Source organism: Etheostoma spectabile, chromosome 20, assembly GCF_008692095.1.
Source record: "Etheostoma spectabile isolate EspeVRDwgs_2016 chromosome 20, UIUC_Espe_1.0, whole genome shotgun sequence".
Classification (NCBI taxonomy): domain Eukaryota; kingdom Metazoa; phylum Chordata; class Actinopteri; order Perciformes; family Percidae; genus Etheostoma; species Etheostoma spectabile.
The window spans coordinates 14,122,433-14,141,838 of NC_045752.1; the positions used below are offsets into that span (position 1 = coordinate 14,122,433).

The 19,406-nt window shown below is 41.7% G+C and overlaps 1 protein-coding gene across 3 annotated transcripts in view; it reads right to left on the reverse strand.

Moving 5' to 3' along the window:
• Nucleotides 1–15,709: 15,709 nt before the first annotated feature.
• Nucleotides 15,710–19,406, reverse strand: part of runx3 (RUNX family transcription factor 3) — a 48,691-nt gene continuing 44,994 nt past the window's right edge. For all 3 annotated transcript variants that reach the window (XM_032499786.1, XM_032499784.1, XM_032499785.1), the window contains one exon: nucleotides 15,710–18,049. In XM_032499786.1, the coding sequence (XP_032355677.1) occupies nucleotides 17,568–18,049 (482 nt within the window). In that variant the 3' untranslated portion in view covers nucleotides 15,710–17,567. The remainder of the gene's footprint in view (nucleotides 18,050–19,406) is intronic.

Below are 19,406 nucleotides of genomic sequence, written 5' to 3' on the forward strand. Positions count from 1 at the left end.
AACCAGTACCTTTTTCTCTTAGGTATGTAGATTGAGCTCTATGCTAGTGAATGTATGTTATGATACAGTAGCTCCAAAAGTGCTTAAGTGCGGTATAAGCAAAACCTGTTTTTGTTTTTTCCGTTCGCCATGCCTTTTCAAACGTTTGTTATGGCATACATTTGATAAAAAAGGAATTGTAAATATTTGTTTGGCTCAGAATTCAATGTGTAAATTTGATACATATCTGAATTTTGAGGAAAATGGCTCATTTCTTACCTCCTTGGACTTTTAACTCTAGATAAACCATCTCCACTTTGCCTTGTTTTTTCTCTCTGCGGATGTTTTGCAGAACAGTTATTCAGAGATCATTTCAGTACGTCACAAGTGTGATGTAGAAAGAAAACTTCCAAGCTATGTCATGGCTATTTTTTATTTTTAACAATATTGACTGAATTGAAATAAACGTATTGGCACTTGACTTTGGCTTTTATATAGAGTTGTAAGTGTTTTAACAACAGGTTTGCCATTTACTATGAGTGAGTGGGTTGCTTTTAGCCCTCAATTCTAATTACTGCTTTCATGTTTTTTGGATTACTATTCATAACCCATGCCAATATTGTTTACCAATCGGAACAAGTTCTCCCTTCAATTTTAAAAGAAAATGGTGAAAGAACGACCAATATGTTAATGAGTATACTAGTGAAAAACTTCGACCCAAGTCATCATGTATGTTGTCATCAGTCCAGTAGCGCATAACCAGCGTTTTATCTATAGTATTTAACTTCTGTACAGTATTCTTTCTTGATTGTAAATTATTGATAAAAGAATTAGCCTAAGGCAGTGATTCTCAATCTGTGTGTGGCCCATTATAATAAAGCAGAGTCCATTTGGGACCCATGTCTCCAGTCAGTGAAAATAGTTGGACAAAAATAATTCTCAATATGGAGTCCAACCTACTTGTTTTTCAAATCTTGTGGCTTGCCGGAGGTTTAATCGAGATGATAAATGAATAACATCACCTGGTTGGAGTATTTGTATTTGTCAAAATTCTTTAAGGTTAGTTTAATGCCATATTGTACTGGTCCGGACCCTAAAACAGAATCAACATTTCTAATATCGTTTGGATTTGTTCACACTGTCTAGAAAAAGAACCAGATCTGTGTCAGTTCTTTCAGGGAACAACCCTCTTTAGGCCAGTTTACCTGCAGAGTAAACTCATGGAGTACACCACTGAGAGATCCGGGGACCTTGAAGGACCTTAAGCTCCCCCAGCAAACAGGAAATAATTGTCATTCTTTAAAGTTAAAATCAATTGAGAAATTACTGTTTTGGGGAAGCTTTGAATTCCTGTGCTATATCATCCTTATTAAAAACATGTCTGGGAAATGTTTGGTAACCCCTGCGCCAAAGCATGTTTGTTTACAGCTCTCTCCCTCTCCGAAGAATGTCTCATGTGGGTGTCCAGCCACTGTGGGCGCCACCTCCCCTTGAAGACACCCTCTGGCTGTCAGCTTTATATTGTTTTTCAGCCAATTCCCTATGCTTCTGGAGCACAAACAAGTCTATTCTGCAGAGCTGATTGCAGCAAAAGTTTCGCAAGAGAGATTGAAAAAAAAAAAAAGTGCCTGGGTGTACAGTCTTTGGATGCTTTCCAGATCATTAAAGTGTCATGTTTCAGCCCGAGACATTCTCTACTCCTTTACGGAACAGTGAGGAAACGTTCCCCGCTGTAATCACAGGGAGGAAAATTACCCATAAGTAAACAGGTGGGTGTGTGTGTGTGTGTGTGTTGTTGTGTGTGTGGTGTGTGTGTGTGTGTGTGTGTGTGTGTGTGTGTGTGTGTGTGTGTGTGTGTGTGTGTGTGTGTGTGGTAAGAGAAGACAACAAGACTGGCTATCATTCAGACCACACACACTCATTACAAGCAGGATGAGTGTATTAGTGTAATTGGGTAATGAAGGTGAGGCCAGGAGGGGCCGAGTGTTTCTCAAACATGTTGACACGGCTATGATACACACCATGAGAGGGAGCCAACAAGTCAGCTAAGCTGGTTACAGAAGTGTTTCTTTGGTAGGATGAGAAAAATGTGTAACCAGAGTGCAATTTCTTTACCCTTCCTTGATTGATCAATCAGTTGTGTATTTTTTCACTAGTCAACATGTTCTGCAGAGCCTTTTGTGTTTGGCATTGACTCTTTCTCTGCAGTGCCAGTTTTACACAACAGCCATTTATACAGCTGGCCAAATATTTACACTGGTTAAGTAGCCTGCTCGAGGGTACACAGTGATATCCCAACTGGGGTTTAGACCTACAATGTGTGAAAACCCTTCTTTGCATAATCTCTGTGACCCTGAATTTTGATGGGTTTGTATTTGGTTCACACTGTTGATTGACAGCACACAGACCTAGATGTAGAAAATCCATGGCTACAAGTATATTTAAAAATATAATTATTGTTATAAACAAATTCACCAACAACATTCTTTTTTTTTTTTTAATTTTTGGGGGTCTTTTCCCTTTGTTTTTTGAGAGTGACAGTGGATAGACATCAATGGTGGGAGAGAGATGGGGGATGGCACGCAGCAAAGGGCCGCAGATCAGATTCAAACCCCGGGCCGCTGCAAAGGACTCAGCCAGCGTACACGCGGCGCACACTCTGATTGGGTGAGCTGGAGGTCGCCCCTTGCTTATAATATTTGTGCCATTGACATCTAACATTCTTTAGTGACAGCTAAATTTAAGAAAAGGGATAAATGTTATTTTTACTGCCAGTTTGCCAGTTTTCAAAGTTTACTGCAGCAAACACGTAAGGCCTGCCATCATCAGTTTAAGATATACAAGTTGCCTTGAGGCTGGGTTTTATAATGGTTGTAGAAGAAGGCAGACACGAGGCTACAAACAATACTATCAAGTAGGTGTGCACATACATAAATTCTTCATGATAAATATATTATAAAAATAAGTTGATGGCTAAAAGAATCAACCTAAGGCAGTGGTTCTGAACTTTTGTATGGCCCATTATGATAAAGCCACTTGTGACTCATGTCTGCAGTCACATTAGTTTATAGATCATGACTAGGTCAAAGAAAAAGTTTCATTTGAAAATGCTTAGAGACCTAAAGGAAATATTTGTATTCAGTAGTTAACAAGAAAAAAACACAATATTAAGGAAATTGAAAAAACAAATACAATTTTGTGTAGCATAATAACAGTTTCTGCTCTTCTGTCTTGCTTATCATCGCATGGCCCCTCAGATTTTTCTTGTGACAGCTTGTGGGGTCCCAGCCCCCGTGTTAGGAACCAAAGGCCTGTAAGGGACACTAAAGCACCGGGAACGTATGGTGATTACCATAATGGTCATTATGTAGCCATGTATGCATTAATTTCCTTATTTTTTTTTTATAGTTGCAGCATTCAGCTAATTAAAAATAAAATTAGGAAACATTCATTATGTCAAGCAGCCACGCGGGCCATGGCACGCCTTCAAGCTATTACGTAAAACTTTTCTAGCTGTCTAAACAGTGTAAAAACTATAATTAACAAATTAATGTCTGTTTTCCACTCAGGTGTGCCAGTGTAAGAGTTTTGGTATTGGACATTCTGGCTCAATGGCAGAATACTGGCACATTTAAATGGAACCAACATGTTTTTAATGTTACAGTTGCACTTCTGCTTTCCCTGCAGTGATATATAACTAATAAGTATAACTAGTAAGAAAGGTCTATAAAATATTTTAAGAAAGAATTGATATGACACCTCTGCTCACCACAGTAGCTGGTTAATATTGAAAAGTACCTTCATGTGTCAACAGGTGTGAATCATTGGGTATGTTGGCACAGCTAATGAGCCAATCAGAGCCACGCAGCAGAAGTGAAAACACAGCGGTTGCTAGTGTTGCACAGACCACACGGTGTGTTGTTGTTTTTGGCTAGCGGTAAAGTTCTGTCAGAATACTACAGTACTGTAGCCCTCACCACCCCCATAATGCCTTCCATGCTCTTCACTGCTCCCTACATCTTCAGTAATGTTGACTTTTATTCAGAAAATATGTTGGCATCAGCTCGCGACCTTTAAAATACTCGTAGTCTGCGACTAGTTAGCAAGAGCGCCGAGGCTTGTGTCGATGCTCCAAAAAGGTGCGTTTTTCTTGCCAAACTTCAACTCGTACAAGCTGTCAATGACCCATCATCTTGTAAGTCTTTTTTGGCAGCCACACAGGGGTTTTTGTCTGGTAGGCATGTAGTTACTCATAAATAGGTTTCTGATATCTCTGAAAAATACATCAATATGCTAAGAGTGATGCAAAGTGGCACACTGGAGGAAAGCGTGGAACTCGAGAATATTCTTATATATTTGGTGCGTTCAAATGCAATGAATCTCAATAGTTTGGCAAAGTATCCCGTGCCAAGACTGGAATTTAGTGAACGCGTTATTAGGTGTATTTTATAGGTTCACCTCAGCCATATTACAAACATATTCTCAAGCGATGCACGTGAAAATAAAATGTGTTTGAGCTGCTCAGACCATTTAAAAATCATATGTTAAACTACAACATTTAACTTATCTTTCCATGAACACTGTCCCTTATTAGTCTACGTAGTCCACAGAACTGCAAACATCATTGGTGGAGAAAATCTTTAAAGCTTTTACTTAATTTGGTAGAAAAAAACCACATTGAAGCTAATCTATTACAAGTAAAAATCCTACATTTCAAAAGTTACTTAAATCAAGATATTTAGTATATGCAAAATGTACACAAATAGAAGTAAATACTCATAATACAGGAAATGACTTATAGCATACATGTTATATTATTGGTTTGTTCTTACTGAGTATGAAGTGTGTATGTAAAATGTTGTATAGGATCCAGGTAGAGGTGATTTTGACAGTTTTATATACTGATCGGGCAAGTAAAGTAACTACAATTTCGTGCTGGAATAAACATACTTGCATTCCACTACTGGTGAACTGTTTTCATGTAGATGTGTATGTGTAGTTTTTTTTTTAAACAGCTTATTTAAAAATCCACTCTCCTCTTTTTTTGGGTTAGACACAGACATCTAAGATTGATATCTCAAACCTGTGCAAAGAAAACCTGCACTACAGTATCTGCGAGGCTAGGTACCACCCCATGTAAGTAAGAAAATGTGTTAATTTTTTAATTTGGTTGAACTGACTCTTTAATTGAAGTTGACCACAGTTTCAAAGGTGGTCAGTTTCAATTAAAGGAAACCTCTACAGACTGTTCCCTCAGTGTGTCTTAAAGCCAGTCTTCCATTGGGTGCACACTGCCTCTGCAACAAACAACAACCACTCATTATTTGAGTATTGTAAGGGTCCAATGTTGCCATACGAGTGGAGTTCATATTGGAGTTAATTGTGGCATCAGCCACCCCATCAACTCCCACACAGCCAAGTAACAGCCCAGCTTATCTGCCCCACTCAAGTGCCTGCAGTCAACCAGTCAGGGTGGGTTTTGTGTGCTCACATTGTTTATTTTAGCCCCAATTAAAATGTGGTGGGGTGGCTTTCTCTCTCTGGGGCTCGGTGGCTACTGTGGTGGACCCCCTTGGGCGGCCCACAAAAAGCTTGCCACTCACCCCATCTGGGTCCTGCAGTCACACCCTGTGGCAGAGCTGCGGTTAACTGCGGCTGTTGGCTGGTAAAGAGGCACAGTGAGGGTTCAAGGATACAAAAATCAGGAAGGGGAGTTGCCATTCATCATAATTACCACTAGAGGGTACTCAGTCACAGTGAGCAGAGGGTGAACTCTGAAAGCTGTCAGTGACTATTCTCCTTGTTTTTTTTTCTTCTTATCTCCTTAACATGGTCAGCACTTTTTCACAGGAAGCATGTATGTGTGGATAAGGAGAGATGTGGGTCCTAAAGTAGTGGTTTTGAAAAGAAAACGGGCAACTGTGAGTCCTTGTCAGCTGTGTACTTTAAAGACACCTTGTTATGTCAAGTATTTTAAGGCCTCCAGGGGCCTTTGTCCAGGTTGTTTAGTCTCTTTAAAAGACTACAATACTTGCCTGTATTTATTTTGTCTGTGACAGAAAAACTATTAGACATGAAAGACTTTGCTCTGTCAGCAGCCACACCCCCACCTTAGCTCCACACAGAGGAAGATTTACCTCTGAGTTTGTTATGTCATTGTGACAAAGCCTGCTGCACATATCTGTCTGGTATGTGGTAAATGATGTCTGTCTACATGTGTAAATTCTCATAACCAAATTATCCTACTGTTGTTGTTGTTGTTTTTACAAGGTGTGTGTGTTTGTGTGTTTGAACTAGCAGGTTCCCATTCAGAACCATATAGCACATCTAGTGTCCAGCTAACTGACCTTCTTTACATGCCAGCCATTGTAGATGCGAAACGCCCCAACTGGCTTCTCACTGCCATGTCGCCATGGTGAAATGACAACAGACTACAATCACGTGCCTCTACTGTCAGAAAAGCTCCTGTCTATTTTGACTTTGGCTTTTGTCATGTCTGTGCTATCTTAAAACTGACTAACCGTTCAACTGAGCAGAGAAGCCTAGAGTAAAAGGCAATTAAACATGCTGCTGAGGTTAATGGACATAAGCGCCCATGCTGGCCCTCTGTCCCTGGTTTCTTTCAGATCTAAACAAAAGTGTCTCCTTTACTCGCCAGCAGCCATAGAGGATGCTATCACATTTAGCTTTAACACTGAAGGAGGATAGGAGGAGAAGAATGAGAGGAGATATATTGATTGCCCTTAGCTGCTCCCTCATAGCCTGTGTGCATGGTTTATGTTGGCTAAGCCCTCTAGCCTAATGGCTTTTAGACATCCATTAGTTTTCTGCAGGCAGCGTGGTTTAAGTAAGTAACAAAAGGCTCTGTCAGAATGCTTTAAGCATTAATAAGACAGTCAGTGTTACTTCTCCAGCCAGTCAGCTCATCAGGAACGCACAAGTTGAGATCACAAGGCCAAAAAGGCTGGTTTACTGCTGTGATTTTTGAGAGTTTCTTTGGCTACGCTGTTTTTGGTTAGCCCTGAGCCGGATTAGCTTTTGGTCTTTTGGGAATTTGTTTCGATTGAGCAGTGAAAGCTGTGGCTCACTCACCCCGTAAACTTGCAGCGTCCCTGGACTTGTGTGCAGTAAAAGTCCCGTCTCACACTGACAGACGTGAAGAAGTGCCAGGAGTTCTGAACATTTGTACGGTTCACTTAACGAGGAGAGACCTATGGCTTGATACTGGGAAAGGGGCTCAATAGGAATGGGGTTAGAAGTGCAGTGTGTTTGGTGTTATATGGCAACGGAACCGCAGGCCTCAACCAGCATGAAAGGCAGAGACTGTTGGGTTTTGGGGAATTTTTTTGTTAAGCTGTTTTCTGTTCTGCTCCTAAAGCCATCTTGTTTTTATAAATGTTGTTTATTAGGTGCAAGGTCGCTCTCTTTTGCAGAGAAAGGCGCTGTGGCCTAAACTGTTTCAAATCCCTGTAATTATTGGGTACTCCTGGCTTTGATGGTGCACACATTGGCATTATATCTAATATGTGTATGGGTTGACACACACGCCCAAATACGTTGAAATATATGCACATATACACTTTCTTCTGAGCGTGGATCACATTAGTTTTGATTCTTTTTCACCAGTCTGTGTGAATGCTTCTGCGGTGACCCATTTTGCCCAACAAACTCCTCTGCTTTCTGGATATTGTGTGGTGTGTTTCTTCTTGGTCTGTCTGTCTTTAATGCCACTGTGTCCCTGCAATCCCTCAAAATCCTGGGCTTTAATGCATCGGTTACCATGTTTTTCCACCGAGATGACTGTCGCTTGCCGGGAAGGCATCACGTTGTGTGTATGTGTGTGCGTTCACTTGTGCCATTTTTGGAAGAGTCCCTGTGTTCTCTCTGCACCAGCGCTACGGAAGCCTCCTGGGTACGTTTCTGCTGCCCACATACACCCAAGAATCTTGCTTTGGTTGGAAGTGTGTCTGTTTTTTCCAGCCATCATAAAGAAGACAAACTCCTCTACTGTCTCCCCATCCTATATTAACAAGCTGTGTTTGGCCCTGGACTCACCATAACAGGTCCGCTCTTGGTTGCCGCTGGCTACAGTAAAAATCAACACCTCCTCTACCCCAGACTGAGACTTTTCAATGTGTAGATCCAGTTTCCTCCCACAAATCTGTAGTTTTCAATCTCAGTTGCTTTGTAGTTAGCTAGATCCAATTTGACATTATTCAACAATAGACTAACTGTTGTTCACATCCGTGAATCTATATTCTGTGCTTTAAGAAATCCATTTGTTGGGTGATTCTTTCCAAGATTACCCCTTCACCATCAGTGCCACCTGAGGAATATCTTAGAGACAAGGACAGATTGTGGCTTCTTATGGCTAGCTGCTCTCTGGTCTGCCAACCAAGCAGGAAACAATAGAAGGTCAGAACAATAAGCTGGCTGCAGATCAGTAGTGGCCTGCGTGGCCTCTCCCAGACGCTACGTCTTATTTCCTTTTTGATTACTCAAGCCTGCCTGATGAGCGGCACACTCACACTCCTCTGTGTCTGCCTGCCTGTGAGACAAATCACAAAGACTTTTTGTAGGAGACTGGTTTTGATTTGGAGGCTGGAATGCCTTTGTGATAATGTCGCAAGACTTGTTGGCAGGGGTGCCATAGATGTGCATTAGACAAAAGGAGAAAAGGTCTGGTTTGGGTGTGTGTGTGTGTGGGGGGGGGGGGAGTTATGGTATGTGTATGCCATAATTTAGACACATTCAGGTATTAGAAGCTTGATTTCTGAATACTGTGTGGTTGAGTGTCCTGGTGTGCCTTTCTGTGCTGATATATGGCAGTTTCCACTGATTAGCTTCCAGGATCTGCCCATAAACAGCCTATTAAAGGGGGGAATAGTAGTGCTGGCACTAAAGTCCAAACTGTATTGCCACCCAAGTGTGCAGATTGCTCGCTGTGGGGTGGGTCCCCTTTGCCTGGCCCTCACTAGCTCCCACCACTGCTGTCTCTCCTCCCCCCCCCCCTTCACCGCCAGGCCAGAGGAAGGAAATCAAACCAATTACGGTTGTATTTAAAGAAAATTGGAGCAGGGCCGGAAAAGTGGGGGCATTTCCAAAAACCACAAAATAAAAACTGCAGGGCCGCTCTGGCAAAATACAGTGTGACTGGGAGGCAGAGTAGAATGGCACTTCTCTGGAAACAGAAGTAGAAATATTTTGTTGTGTAGAAGTAATAAATATGTTCTTTATCTAAAAATAATATCAGTAGGCAGTCGTAGACTTTACAGATGAAGCGTCAACCAAAAAACTGTACCATTCCTTTCGTTGTCCTCAATCTGTTTGTCTCACTGAGTGAGATTGATGGTTTCGCTTCTCTGGTGGACCTGTTTTGATGGATGGTTTTTAAGGACTGACTGTATTTATGTTCAGGTCTGCCATGCCCTGCTGCAAGTGGCCTGCCAGAAGGCCGCACTTCATAATGTGGCTGAATACGCCAAGACGTCCCAGAGCCCAAAATCCTCCTTGGCTCGCTCTGCTGCTGCAGACCCTGCTGAGGTGCTGCATAGGGCCTCTCATAAAGCACAAACACCTGTAGGCTTCAAACTGGGAGAGAATAAAGTATTTGTTTGTGTTGTGCATCCTTTTGGCCATAATTTGTCATAGTCTGGGGCCATCTTTTATCTTGGATCAGTGTTGTATTTTCCACCCCCTGATTTGATGTATTCTCTTTGTTTTACCTCTCTCTGTCTGTCTCTGATCCTCCTCCTCGCTGTCATCTCTCAGGAAAACCCCCTCATTACAAGGCCCTGGATGTAAATGCTTCATTTTTCATCCCCCAACAAGCCCTCTTTGTTCCATGGGCCATTTGGCTGTTATAATTCAGCACTTAAAAGCAATTATTCCTAAATATGAACGCTTGCTAACGGGCGTCTCGAGAAACTCAAAAGATATTTTTACCTCCATCATCTTCTCTGCCTTATGGGCAAAACAAAAGGTGAAGAAATCAAGGTGTCTGGTGTCTGTAGATCAACACAGGTACGACATTGTGTGTGTGAACTCACACACATGCACATTCATACTGGATGATAGGCCTTTGTCGATGCAGGTGCATGCACAGAAAACTGTTTACTTCATGCACACACCATAAAGAGTGTAAGATGAGCTGCCATTAAGGATGAAAACAAACCAGTGAGTGGGAGGTGTCCCCTGAGGAACTCCACAGTCGCTATAGTGGAACCATGGAACCATGGGAACTGGTTAGTAGAGGCCTGCGGGGCAGCTACAGCCAGACACGGGGGTGTGTAATGCTGCCACACACACACACTCACACACAGTGCAGACTGAAGACAGAAACACTAAAGCTTTCAGTCACCTCAGCTGTCTTACAATAACAATACATGACACATTGGGCGTCAGCAGTGGCTTGATTAATTCATACTCGGCCATGATTATTTTGATAGTAATGTTAACGATCAAAGTGCCAAAACAGCCATGGCAATACAACTGTAACTGAATGCTACAGAAATAGTGATGATACAAGAAAGATGACGATAGAGACATTTTTTCTTCTTCTTTGTTTCTTGTGTTAAGTGACACTTGAGAGGATCAGGGGGAAATGTTGTCGCTCCAACAGTTTATGGGTCAGAGAAGGCTGTAGGTCTGGTGGTGCCTCAGTGGTTTTCACTGATTTCTCTACAGCCACATGAGCCCTTACTGTTTAAAGGATATTGGTAATCGAGATGGCAGACAGTCCCAGAATGTCATACAGAGACATACAGTAGAACTTAGCAACAAACAACTGTAGGCATACACTTATCTGACTCTGCTGCTTTCAAAGTAGATAGTGGGAACAAGAAAGCAAGGGACGATGCAAGCTTTTAGTGACCACTCATGTTCCCATGTGGCCTAAAGCAGATTTGGGCAATCGTCCTCATTTTACTCAACTACTTGCATACACATGGATGAAAAAAGTAAGGAAGATAGAAAGTGCGTGTGTGAACCGCCTATTTAGCGTGTTCCCCTGCTTGAGCAGGAAGTTAACATAGACCTTGTCCACAGGGATCTTCGTTTCCCCTTCTCGCCTTCTTGCCCCCCCCATTCAGGACGTGCATGTGTGTGCGTGTGTGCGTGCGTGTGTGTGTGTGTGTGTGTGTTAATTTCCTGTTTTATAGAGGAAGCAGTGTTCGCATGTACAGATCGTTATTCAGATTTTCTCTGTGAGAAAAAAAGGACAGAAAAAAGATTGTGTCAATTCTCATGATTCTGTATGGGAAACAACAAGCATTGTTTCTGGGAAGCTGCCTTACTTTCTAAGTAAAAACATTTTGGTTCACTAGTAAAGTGCAAATGCAATGTCTAAATTAATCTGTGAAAAGCATGTCACTCCATATCCTCTCATATTGAATGTTCTTTTTTTCCCCTAATTTACAAATGAAATTACGGCCAGATTGGTTAGACACAGAAAGATGTCATTATGCAACAATAATCTTAATCCAAGTCATTAGGGCATCTAAATGAAAGTTAGCTGCTGTGGTCTTAGCCAGAATACCCTCTAACCATGGTCTGGGCCACAGGTCCACCATGCAGTGGTCTGTTGGCTTTCTGAATATACATGTAAAAATGCCGCCTTCTGGTTTTGACTCATTTACATGTCTTGGTTTCCTATGACGAGATGAATGGGGAAGAATGACTCAGCCTTGAGAGCAGAAGATTGTTTAGAGCGTTCCTCCTCTACTTATCAGCACACTTTGTATGACTGCAAGTCAATTAGTTTGCTTGTAAAAATCGCTGCTGCACAATAACAAAAATAAATGTGCAATTGTCCAAGCTATTTAGTCTGAAAATCTTAATTGCGATATTTTCCCAAAATAGAAATGAGTTTGTTTGGTGAACGTTTTGAAAATAAATGATATTATGATTTCTAAACATTCCTTGAAATAGGTAAAGGTACATTCCTTTTAGAAAGGTTCACTGTTTTTAAGAAAAACATTTTAACTTAGTATTTATGGCTTCAACTTACTGTATTCATATTTCATATATTACAATTTTCATCATTTAAGGTGTGAAATAGTTTGTTTTTTGGATTTATTGTTTGGTCCATAAAATGTCAGAAAATAGTGAAAAATGCCCATCGCCGTTTCTTCAAATCAAGGTAACATCTTAAAACAGCCCATTAACTAAATACCTTGTCAGAAAATATTCTGATAACTTCCTATTGGACAAATAAAAACTACAGAGAATCAGAGAAGCTAAATGTATAGTAGTTCCCACTTCGGAGTGTTCAGATGAGAATAATGTGCAAATGTGAAACATTTGATCTTTTAGGAATCACACTACTCACACATGATGGTGACCTTAAAGTTATGGTGGCATCACTGTAGATTGCCATGAAAGTGAGACTGTTTCTGCATGTGCCTCTTGTAGGCTTTCAGTGATCCTCTGGGTCTGAGCAGGAACCGAGTCCTGGCCCCCATGGAGAGGTGCTTCCACTGTGGGAACTGGGAGCTGCCTGGTGTATCGTTACACAGAGCGGTCTCTGTAGACCCGACATGGATGAGAAACTACCTTTACTGGGATCCCTCTGAACCAGGAGCACCCTCTTTCTCTCTCTTTCTTCGTCTCTCCCTCCATATCCCGCTCCCTGTCAGCGAGTCAGCCTTAGTCATTAGTGTGAGAACGGTTGCATCACAGCTCTCGTGGTTTCTCAGCCCCTGGCCCCTGTGTTTCTTGGTCAATCTGTGGGAATCGTGATTTTGGACAGCAGCCTCTGTTCCCACCACCAGTCGGGTTAGAAAATAGACTTCTGGTCGTGTACCAGGCACCCAAAACCAAGCCGGTTCTAGCCCGCTCCTTCTCACGGGTTTGGGGGAGGAGAGGTCAGCGGCTGCAGAATGGGGTCTAATGGGTTTCGTATGCAGGTACCGCAGAAGCGACACGGGATACTGTGTTCATGAGAAATGAGAGGGTTTAAACGATTCTGTGCTCTTTCCAAAACACTCCCTCTCTCCGCTCTCTTTCTGCTTTTCTCCTGCACCTCTTCCTCTGTCTGTCTCTCATTTAAATTTATAAATAGCTCTTTAATCTTTCTCATCTTTGTGATTAATTGAAGATAAACTCAATTGAAGGACAAGGCTTGATTTTGTTACAAGACAAAATCAAAAGACTTGCTGTTCACCAGAGCACATGTTTGACTTGCCAAAGTATTTTTTCCTCAATGATTCTCATTGTTTTAGGGTTTCTTTACTGTGACGTTCACAATCATGCCTCCAGTTCTCTTAATATTTTATCCACTTAAAAGCAATTTTCTATGTCGTCTTATACAGCAATTCAACATGCCTTTGACTACAATTACATCCAGACAAGCAGCCTCATCCAGGCAAACGTTTCCCCTCTTTCCTGGAGTGTTTCAATTTTCGGAAGAAGAACAGTGTAGCGGGAACAGAGAGTGAGATGGAAAAAAGCAGCTTGGCTCATGTACAGTACGTCCATGACAAAGACAGAGCCAGATGAGAGCCCCTCTGCTCCCCACATGTGGACTAGAGAGTCGAGTCTCACAGTGTGTGTGTGAAGACAGCTGGAAAATTCCCCTGAGCCCAGGCTAATTGAAAGCTTATCATCTTCTCTTTGTGCTTCCTGAGCGGTGGGGGATCAGCAGGGCGCAACGCAAAGAGCAACTCTGTGATGAGACCTGGAGGAAATAGTTGGGAATGTTTAAGACGCTGCAGATCTGTCATACACTCGCACTGTGAAGTGCTGTGCGTCCTGAGGCTTTGCTGTTCTGCCAACACTGCTCTCATAGAAGGCTTGACAGAGACACAGGAGAAGCCATACCAAAGGAAAGAGAGGATAGAAGTGAATAAGAAGAAAGGATAAAAGAGGAATGTGTATAGATACACAACAGGAGTGTATAAACAGGGGAAAATAAAATGGTGACTAATTTGAAGATGGAAAAACAAAGCATTTAGAAGTGAAAGCCCTTTCATAGTACATCAACAGGTGGCATTAGTTTAAGAGGGAGGAACTGTGGGTATTGTATTTCAGGTTAACCACATGAGACATTTGAAATCAGACCACCCGACAAGGTAGCATCTCAAGTGTTTAATCTTGCGGCTCTGCTTCAAATGGGCCAAACAGATGCCATCAGCGCCGCACAAATTAACAACCACATAGCTGGTAAAAAAGAAGGCCGACATTCCAAACTTCTCCTGTATTGTTTTTAACAAGTGACAACTTGCCGACTTGCGCTAACATGGAGGCTGCCAGGGCGGTGTTGGATTCCTGAGCTCCACTTCATTTATGCTCTGGGTACCACTGTGTTGACAGCTGAGGCATTTTCAAACCCCTGAGAAGTGTGGGTAGTTGCCAGCGAGAGTGTCACTAATGGAATAGAATGAGAATGATTATTAAAAGGGAGTTATTGGGAACGAGTTGATGAGCCAATGAACTGCCAGGGTTACGAGATTGAGACAGTGGCCCGTATGGCATTTACTCTCTGAGGCTCAAGTAAGAAGGACAGAATTTGTTGGATCAGAAAGGGCTGGCATGAAATTGGGTCCCATCAACATTTATAAACCTTTTTTTTCCTCTGCTCATTTGTCAGCCAATGTGATGGTGTCTGGGTTTCTGTAGCTGAATTATACCCTGTGCCTCCATATTTAATGTTTTCACTCTCAACACCTGCATATATAAAGCAAATAATGTTATAGAATGTGTCCAAATAAATGCGGATCCCATATCTAGCGTGGGTGTGATTTTTCTCAAGAGGGCAGGTGGTGGCTTTGTTAAGCTGAAAAAAAATATTATGTTGTCATAACTCTCTTCTGGAGTTCCTTTTAACTATTGTTTTTTTTTTTTCAAGTCATGTTTTATTAAACAGAATCTTTGAAGACAAAAGTGAGACACATGTTTTTTTTTAATTAAAATGATTAAAAACTACATTATCCGCAAACTTTACAAGCACTCAATATGGAAGCATTAACAATATTATTACATACATAGATGGGATTCTTAAATTAACATATCAGTTTCAGATGTACATGCTTTGAGCATAAAGAGAAATGAAAGGAGCAAAGATGAATTAACATTTTGGTATATGAAAAGAAAAAGGGGCTTTAAAAACGTAACTTTAGTCCAATATACAATAAAATAGAACTCACTTGTACATTTTTGGCTTCCTAGTTTTGCATAAAAAAAGATTTTTTTTGTTTTTTAAGGAACCACACAAATAAAAGTACACATGTGGTTTCTCTAGCTGCATGATTTTTGCCCATAATACCGTATAAAAACTCCAGAGGAGAGAGCAGGGAAAGATGCTTTTCCTCTAAATCAAAGGGAGATAGGAATGAGACATTGTTACTGATGTAAAAGAAAAAAGAGGAACAAGGCAGAGGGTCTTTATGTGAGATCTACAAAACCCCTTGCATATCATATTTTTACCTGAGCTGCAAATGCAAGCCTTTTTGGATCACTATTCACTTTTGAAATTAAATCTCACTTTTGTAGCAACTGCATCTCTTACAGAGTCATGGATGCTTCCCTGTTTTTCTAGTAGATATTAGTCACCTGATACCTGCTGTAAATGTCTTTACACCACTCCTACCCAGATCTGTGCAGGCGTATGAATTATTGGCAGAGCCATGAGCCCCTGGCACCAATGATCAGTAAATTAGACCAAAAAAAGATAGAATCTGGGCCATAAAGGCTTCAAAGCACTCACTGAATATACAGAACAAAGGGACCTGTGCACAACAAGGGAAGGTTTTTTTTTTTTTTGCATAACTGCCCTTGGTGTTGGTAAGAAGATACCACTCTACTCTGACCCAACCTCCTCCTTCTATCCCTTTATCCTCACACTCTTCCTCCCCCAGGGATATAGGGCTCACATGTGTAACTGCTGGGGAAAAGCCCTCTGGACAGGGGGAATGTGCACACACACACGTTGGTGTGTATGTTTGTGTTTGTGTGTTTGTGTGTTTGTGTGTGTCTAATCATGACATCATTAATTACTTTGCAAATGATTTCTTTAAAAGGACACTTTAAGTGTGTTTAGCAAATACATTTGAAGAAATAATTCATATTTAGTTAGGCAGAGTTTCAGATATTTGTAAATACATAACCAAACCAAAAAAAAAAGAAGTAAATTCAAACATAGTGCAAAAATTAAGCAAATGGCTTTTTTAGCGCAGGAAGGCAATTTGGAAATTGTTTAGAGGATTACGGCTCTAGATACACCATCTTACTAACAGAATTGTTGGGCGTGGTTCATAGGAATAAAGGTGTTTAGTGCATCAAAGCTTCATTGGAAGACAAAATAATTACATTAAAGGTTTTTTTAATATAATTTAGTTGCAATATATTACACAAATTCCAAATTTATACTTAACAACAAAATAAGGCAAATATACTGTGTGTGTGTGTGTGTGTGTGTGTGTGTGTGTGTGTGTGTGTGTGTGTGTGTGTGTGTGTGTGTGTGTGTGTGTGTGTATAAAAAAGAAAAGCAAGAGAGAAATGCTTAAGGATTTTGGGTATATGCGGACATTTCCTCACAATTTGGCTCAAATAAATATTAAAAGTAAACCGTGTCATCCAGTTCCAAAATACTAGAATAGGAGGGGTCTTTTTCTTCCATTAAAAGGGCTTGGATAAGAAATGTAAGGAAAATGTAAAGTTGGCGCCAGCAGGATTTAAATATTCCTGCAGAAAAAAGGAAACTAATAAACACCCCTCTGCATTAGTCTTTTACATTCCTCAAAATATCAGCCATTGTTCTGATGAAACTCAATACACTGATGACATAGCAGAAGAGAATTCACGTCTTAAACATGTGAGTTCTGACAGGAAAAAAAGCTTTTCTTTTAAAGATGCAGCGATTGCGTTGAAGACATCCAACACATACCGTAGCACCAAAGGCTGTCTCCATTTGGATAATAAATTAGGCAATAAGGTACTGCATAAGTACATGTAACAGCCCTGGATCCAAATGACACAATGTGTTCGCTATATTAAACTTTTACAGAAATTTAAAGCTTAAAAGGGCCGATTGCTACAGCAGTGCAGCCATGCCTGGAAGGATGTCGAAGTCACCCGAGAAGCAAACAGCCAGTCCAACTGCTGGTCTTCACCGACCAAATGAGTTGGATCAGTCCGAACAGTCTGTTTGATGATTGTCTTTCTGTGTTTTCAGTTCATCAGCTGTAATGATTGATACCTCCATTGTCTTTTGTTCTTTTGTGTTTTCACAAGTATCTGGCAAATGATCCTGAAACATTACTGTGGCTTCCCTGGTTTTACCCTCACGTCTATTTACAGCTTCAGCTGAACACCTCAACTTCTATGGCTTTTATAGTCCTTTTAAGAGTACATGATTTAGCACAGTGCAGGAGTTTATTCAAAATGTACTAAATACATGTCAGTCTTGAGAGAGTTGGAAAAACAGAGAAAGCCTTTAAAGCGATTGCTGGAGAAATTAAAGACAAACATGCAGCATTTCTCTTTTTTTTCGTCTTTTTTTGCTTTTCAGTGTTCTTTTTTTTGTTCATCATCCTCTTTACTTTTCTTCCCTCACTTCTTCTGCAGCTTCTGATTGTCTAGCTGTCTGACAGTCAGTAAGGCCTCCAGACGGACTCATCCAAACGGCCTGAGGCGCTCATGGCAGTGGGGGAGTTGCTGTGGCTGCCATCGGCCTCCACGCCCTCGCTCTGGTTGTTCAGACCCGGGTTCATCAAGCTGTTGGTCCCTCCGGTGCCTGTGGCCCCCGAGCAGGACAGCAGGCGGGTGGGGGAGCGCTCACCCCCGGTGTTCCCCGGCGCCACCATGGAGAACTGGTAGGATCCAGAGCCTGTGCCATAATACAGGTAGGAGTTGGACTGGAAGTTCTGGCTTTGGTTGTTTGAGTAGGGTGGCGGCAGGTAGGTGTGGTATCTAGAAGAGGCTGACATGCTGAGGCCGCTGATGCCAGTGCTGGAGGTGTTGGTGGAGTAGGGGAAGGCCCCAGGGTAGTGCATGCGGGGGTCTGAGAAGCGAGGGTCAGTCAGCGGCGACAGAGACGGAAAGCTGGTCCTCTGGTTGAAGAGATCTGGGGTCCCTGTTGGCAGAAACAAAGAAACAAGAAGGGAAAGAGTCAACAAACATTCAGCACATATGACAACTGTTGTTGTGATTATAAAAACAAGTGGCTCAGAGATTTTCTCGTTTTATATTATTATAAAAAAAATTACCCCCATCTCAAGAACTCTTTTCAAAGCACCCAATTCTGAGCTTAGATATCTTGCGATATGTCAGTCCATAGATGTAATGAACTGAGGTTTTTTTTGTGCTTAATATCATCGAGCACTGACAGCAAACCCTCCCACAGCACCATGTGCAAGACTGAATTTATGAAAAGGCCCCCTTGCCACCGCCCTCCTACCACTCTTTCAAAAGGAGAATAACATACTGTATTCTGTCTTTCTCAAAGCAATGAAAAGAGGCATTGTCAGTGCTCAGGGGTGCTTTGGATAAACACCGACGGCTTGTTGCGTTGTTGTGCTACTCATAAATCATTGTTAGAGGCAGATGGTCACAATCAGAGACAGACAGAGAGACAGAGAAGGAAAAAGTAAGGGAAAGAGGGAAGGAAGAAAGAAAGAGAATGCTTTCCATGTGAATATACTCTAAGCTAATATGTATCACAGTCCAGGACCTGTCAGAGTTAACTGCTAAGTATAATCTAACAGGTAACAGAGCACTGTGAACCCAGTTGTTAGGACTTCATTTTCACTGCACACTTTTATATTTTACTCAGATGACAAAAGGGGAAAAAAAATTGAGGGTTTGACTTGGTAATTTGCTTCTCTGAGATTAAGGGCCAATACTGTCACCATCTTTTAGTTCCTTGACTCAAACAGCATATTGCCCCATCTTACTTAAGTGATGAGTATTATTGGCTGATCCTACATCCTGAGCTTTGGATATGAACCTATATACGGTTCTGCAGCCGGATAGGACTTCTGAACGTTGCCTGCTGCCATCTACTGTTAGACTGGGCAAACCCCGACCACTCTGCCGGCAGTTGGATTTTGCCCTGCAGCTCAGTCTGGAAACCTGCAGGTTTAATTCTCCTGCTTCAGTTGATAATTTTGTGGGAACCAATCACAAACTGGCTTATCTACGTGTTGCACTATTGGCTGGTTTAACATGATGACGATAGAGAAGCAACCAAGCAGCTTCTTGTTTACATTCAACATAGCGGCCACTGAACGCCACCGAAACGTAGCAACCTGTTGATGCCGCTGTCGCTTCTACGTCACCCGAATTGTTGGTCTGATTGGTTGAAGGACTTTCCAATTGCGTACGGAGTCATTTGAACCATGCCCGTATGCACCTCAAGTCTATTGAGTTTGGCTTGGTCTGGTAATAGCCAGACTAACCTACTGTAGTGTTTTGGTTTTGGACCCGGGTGC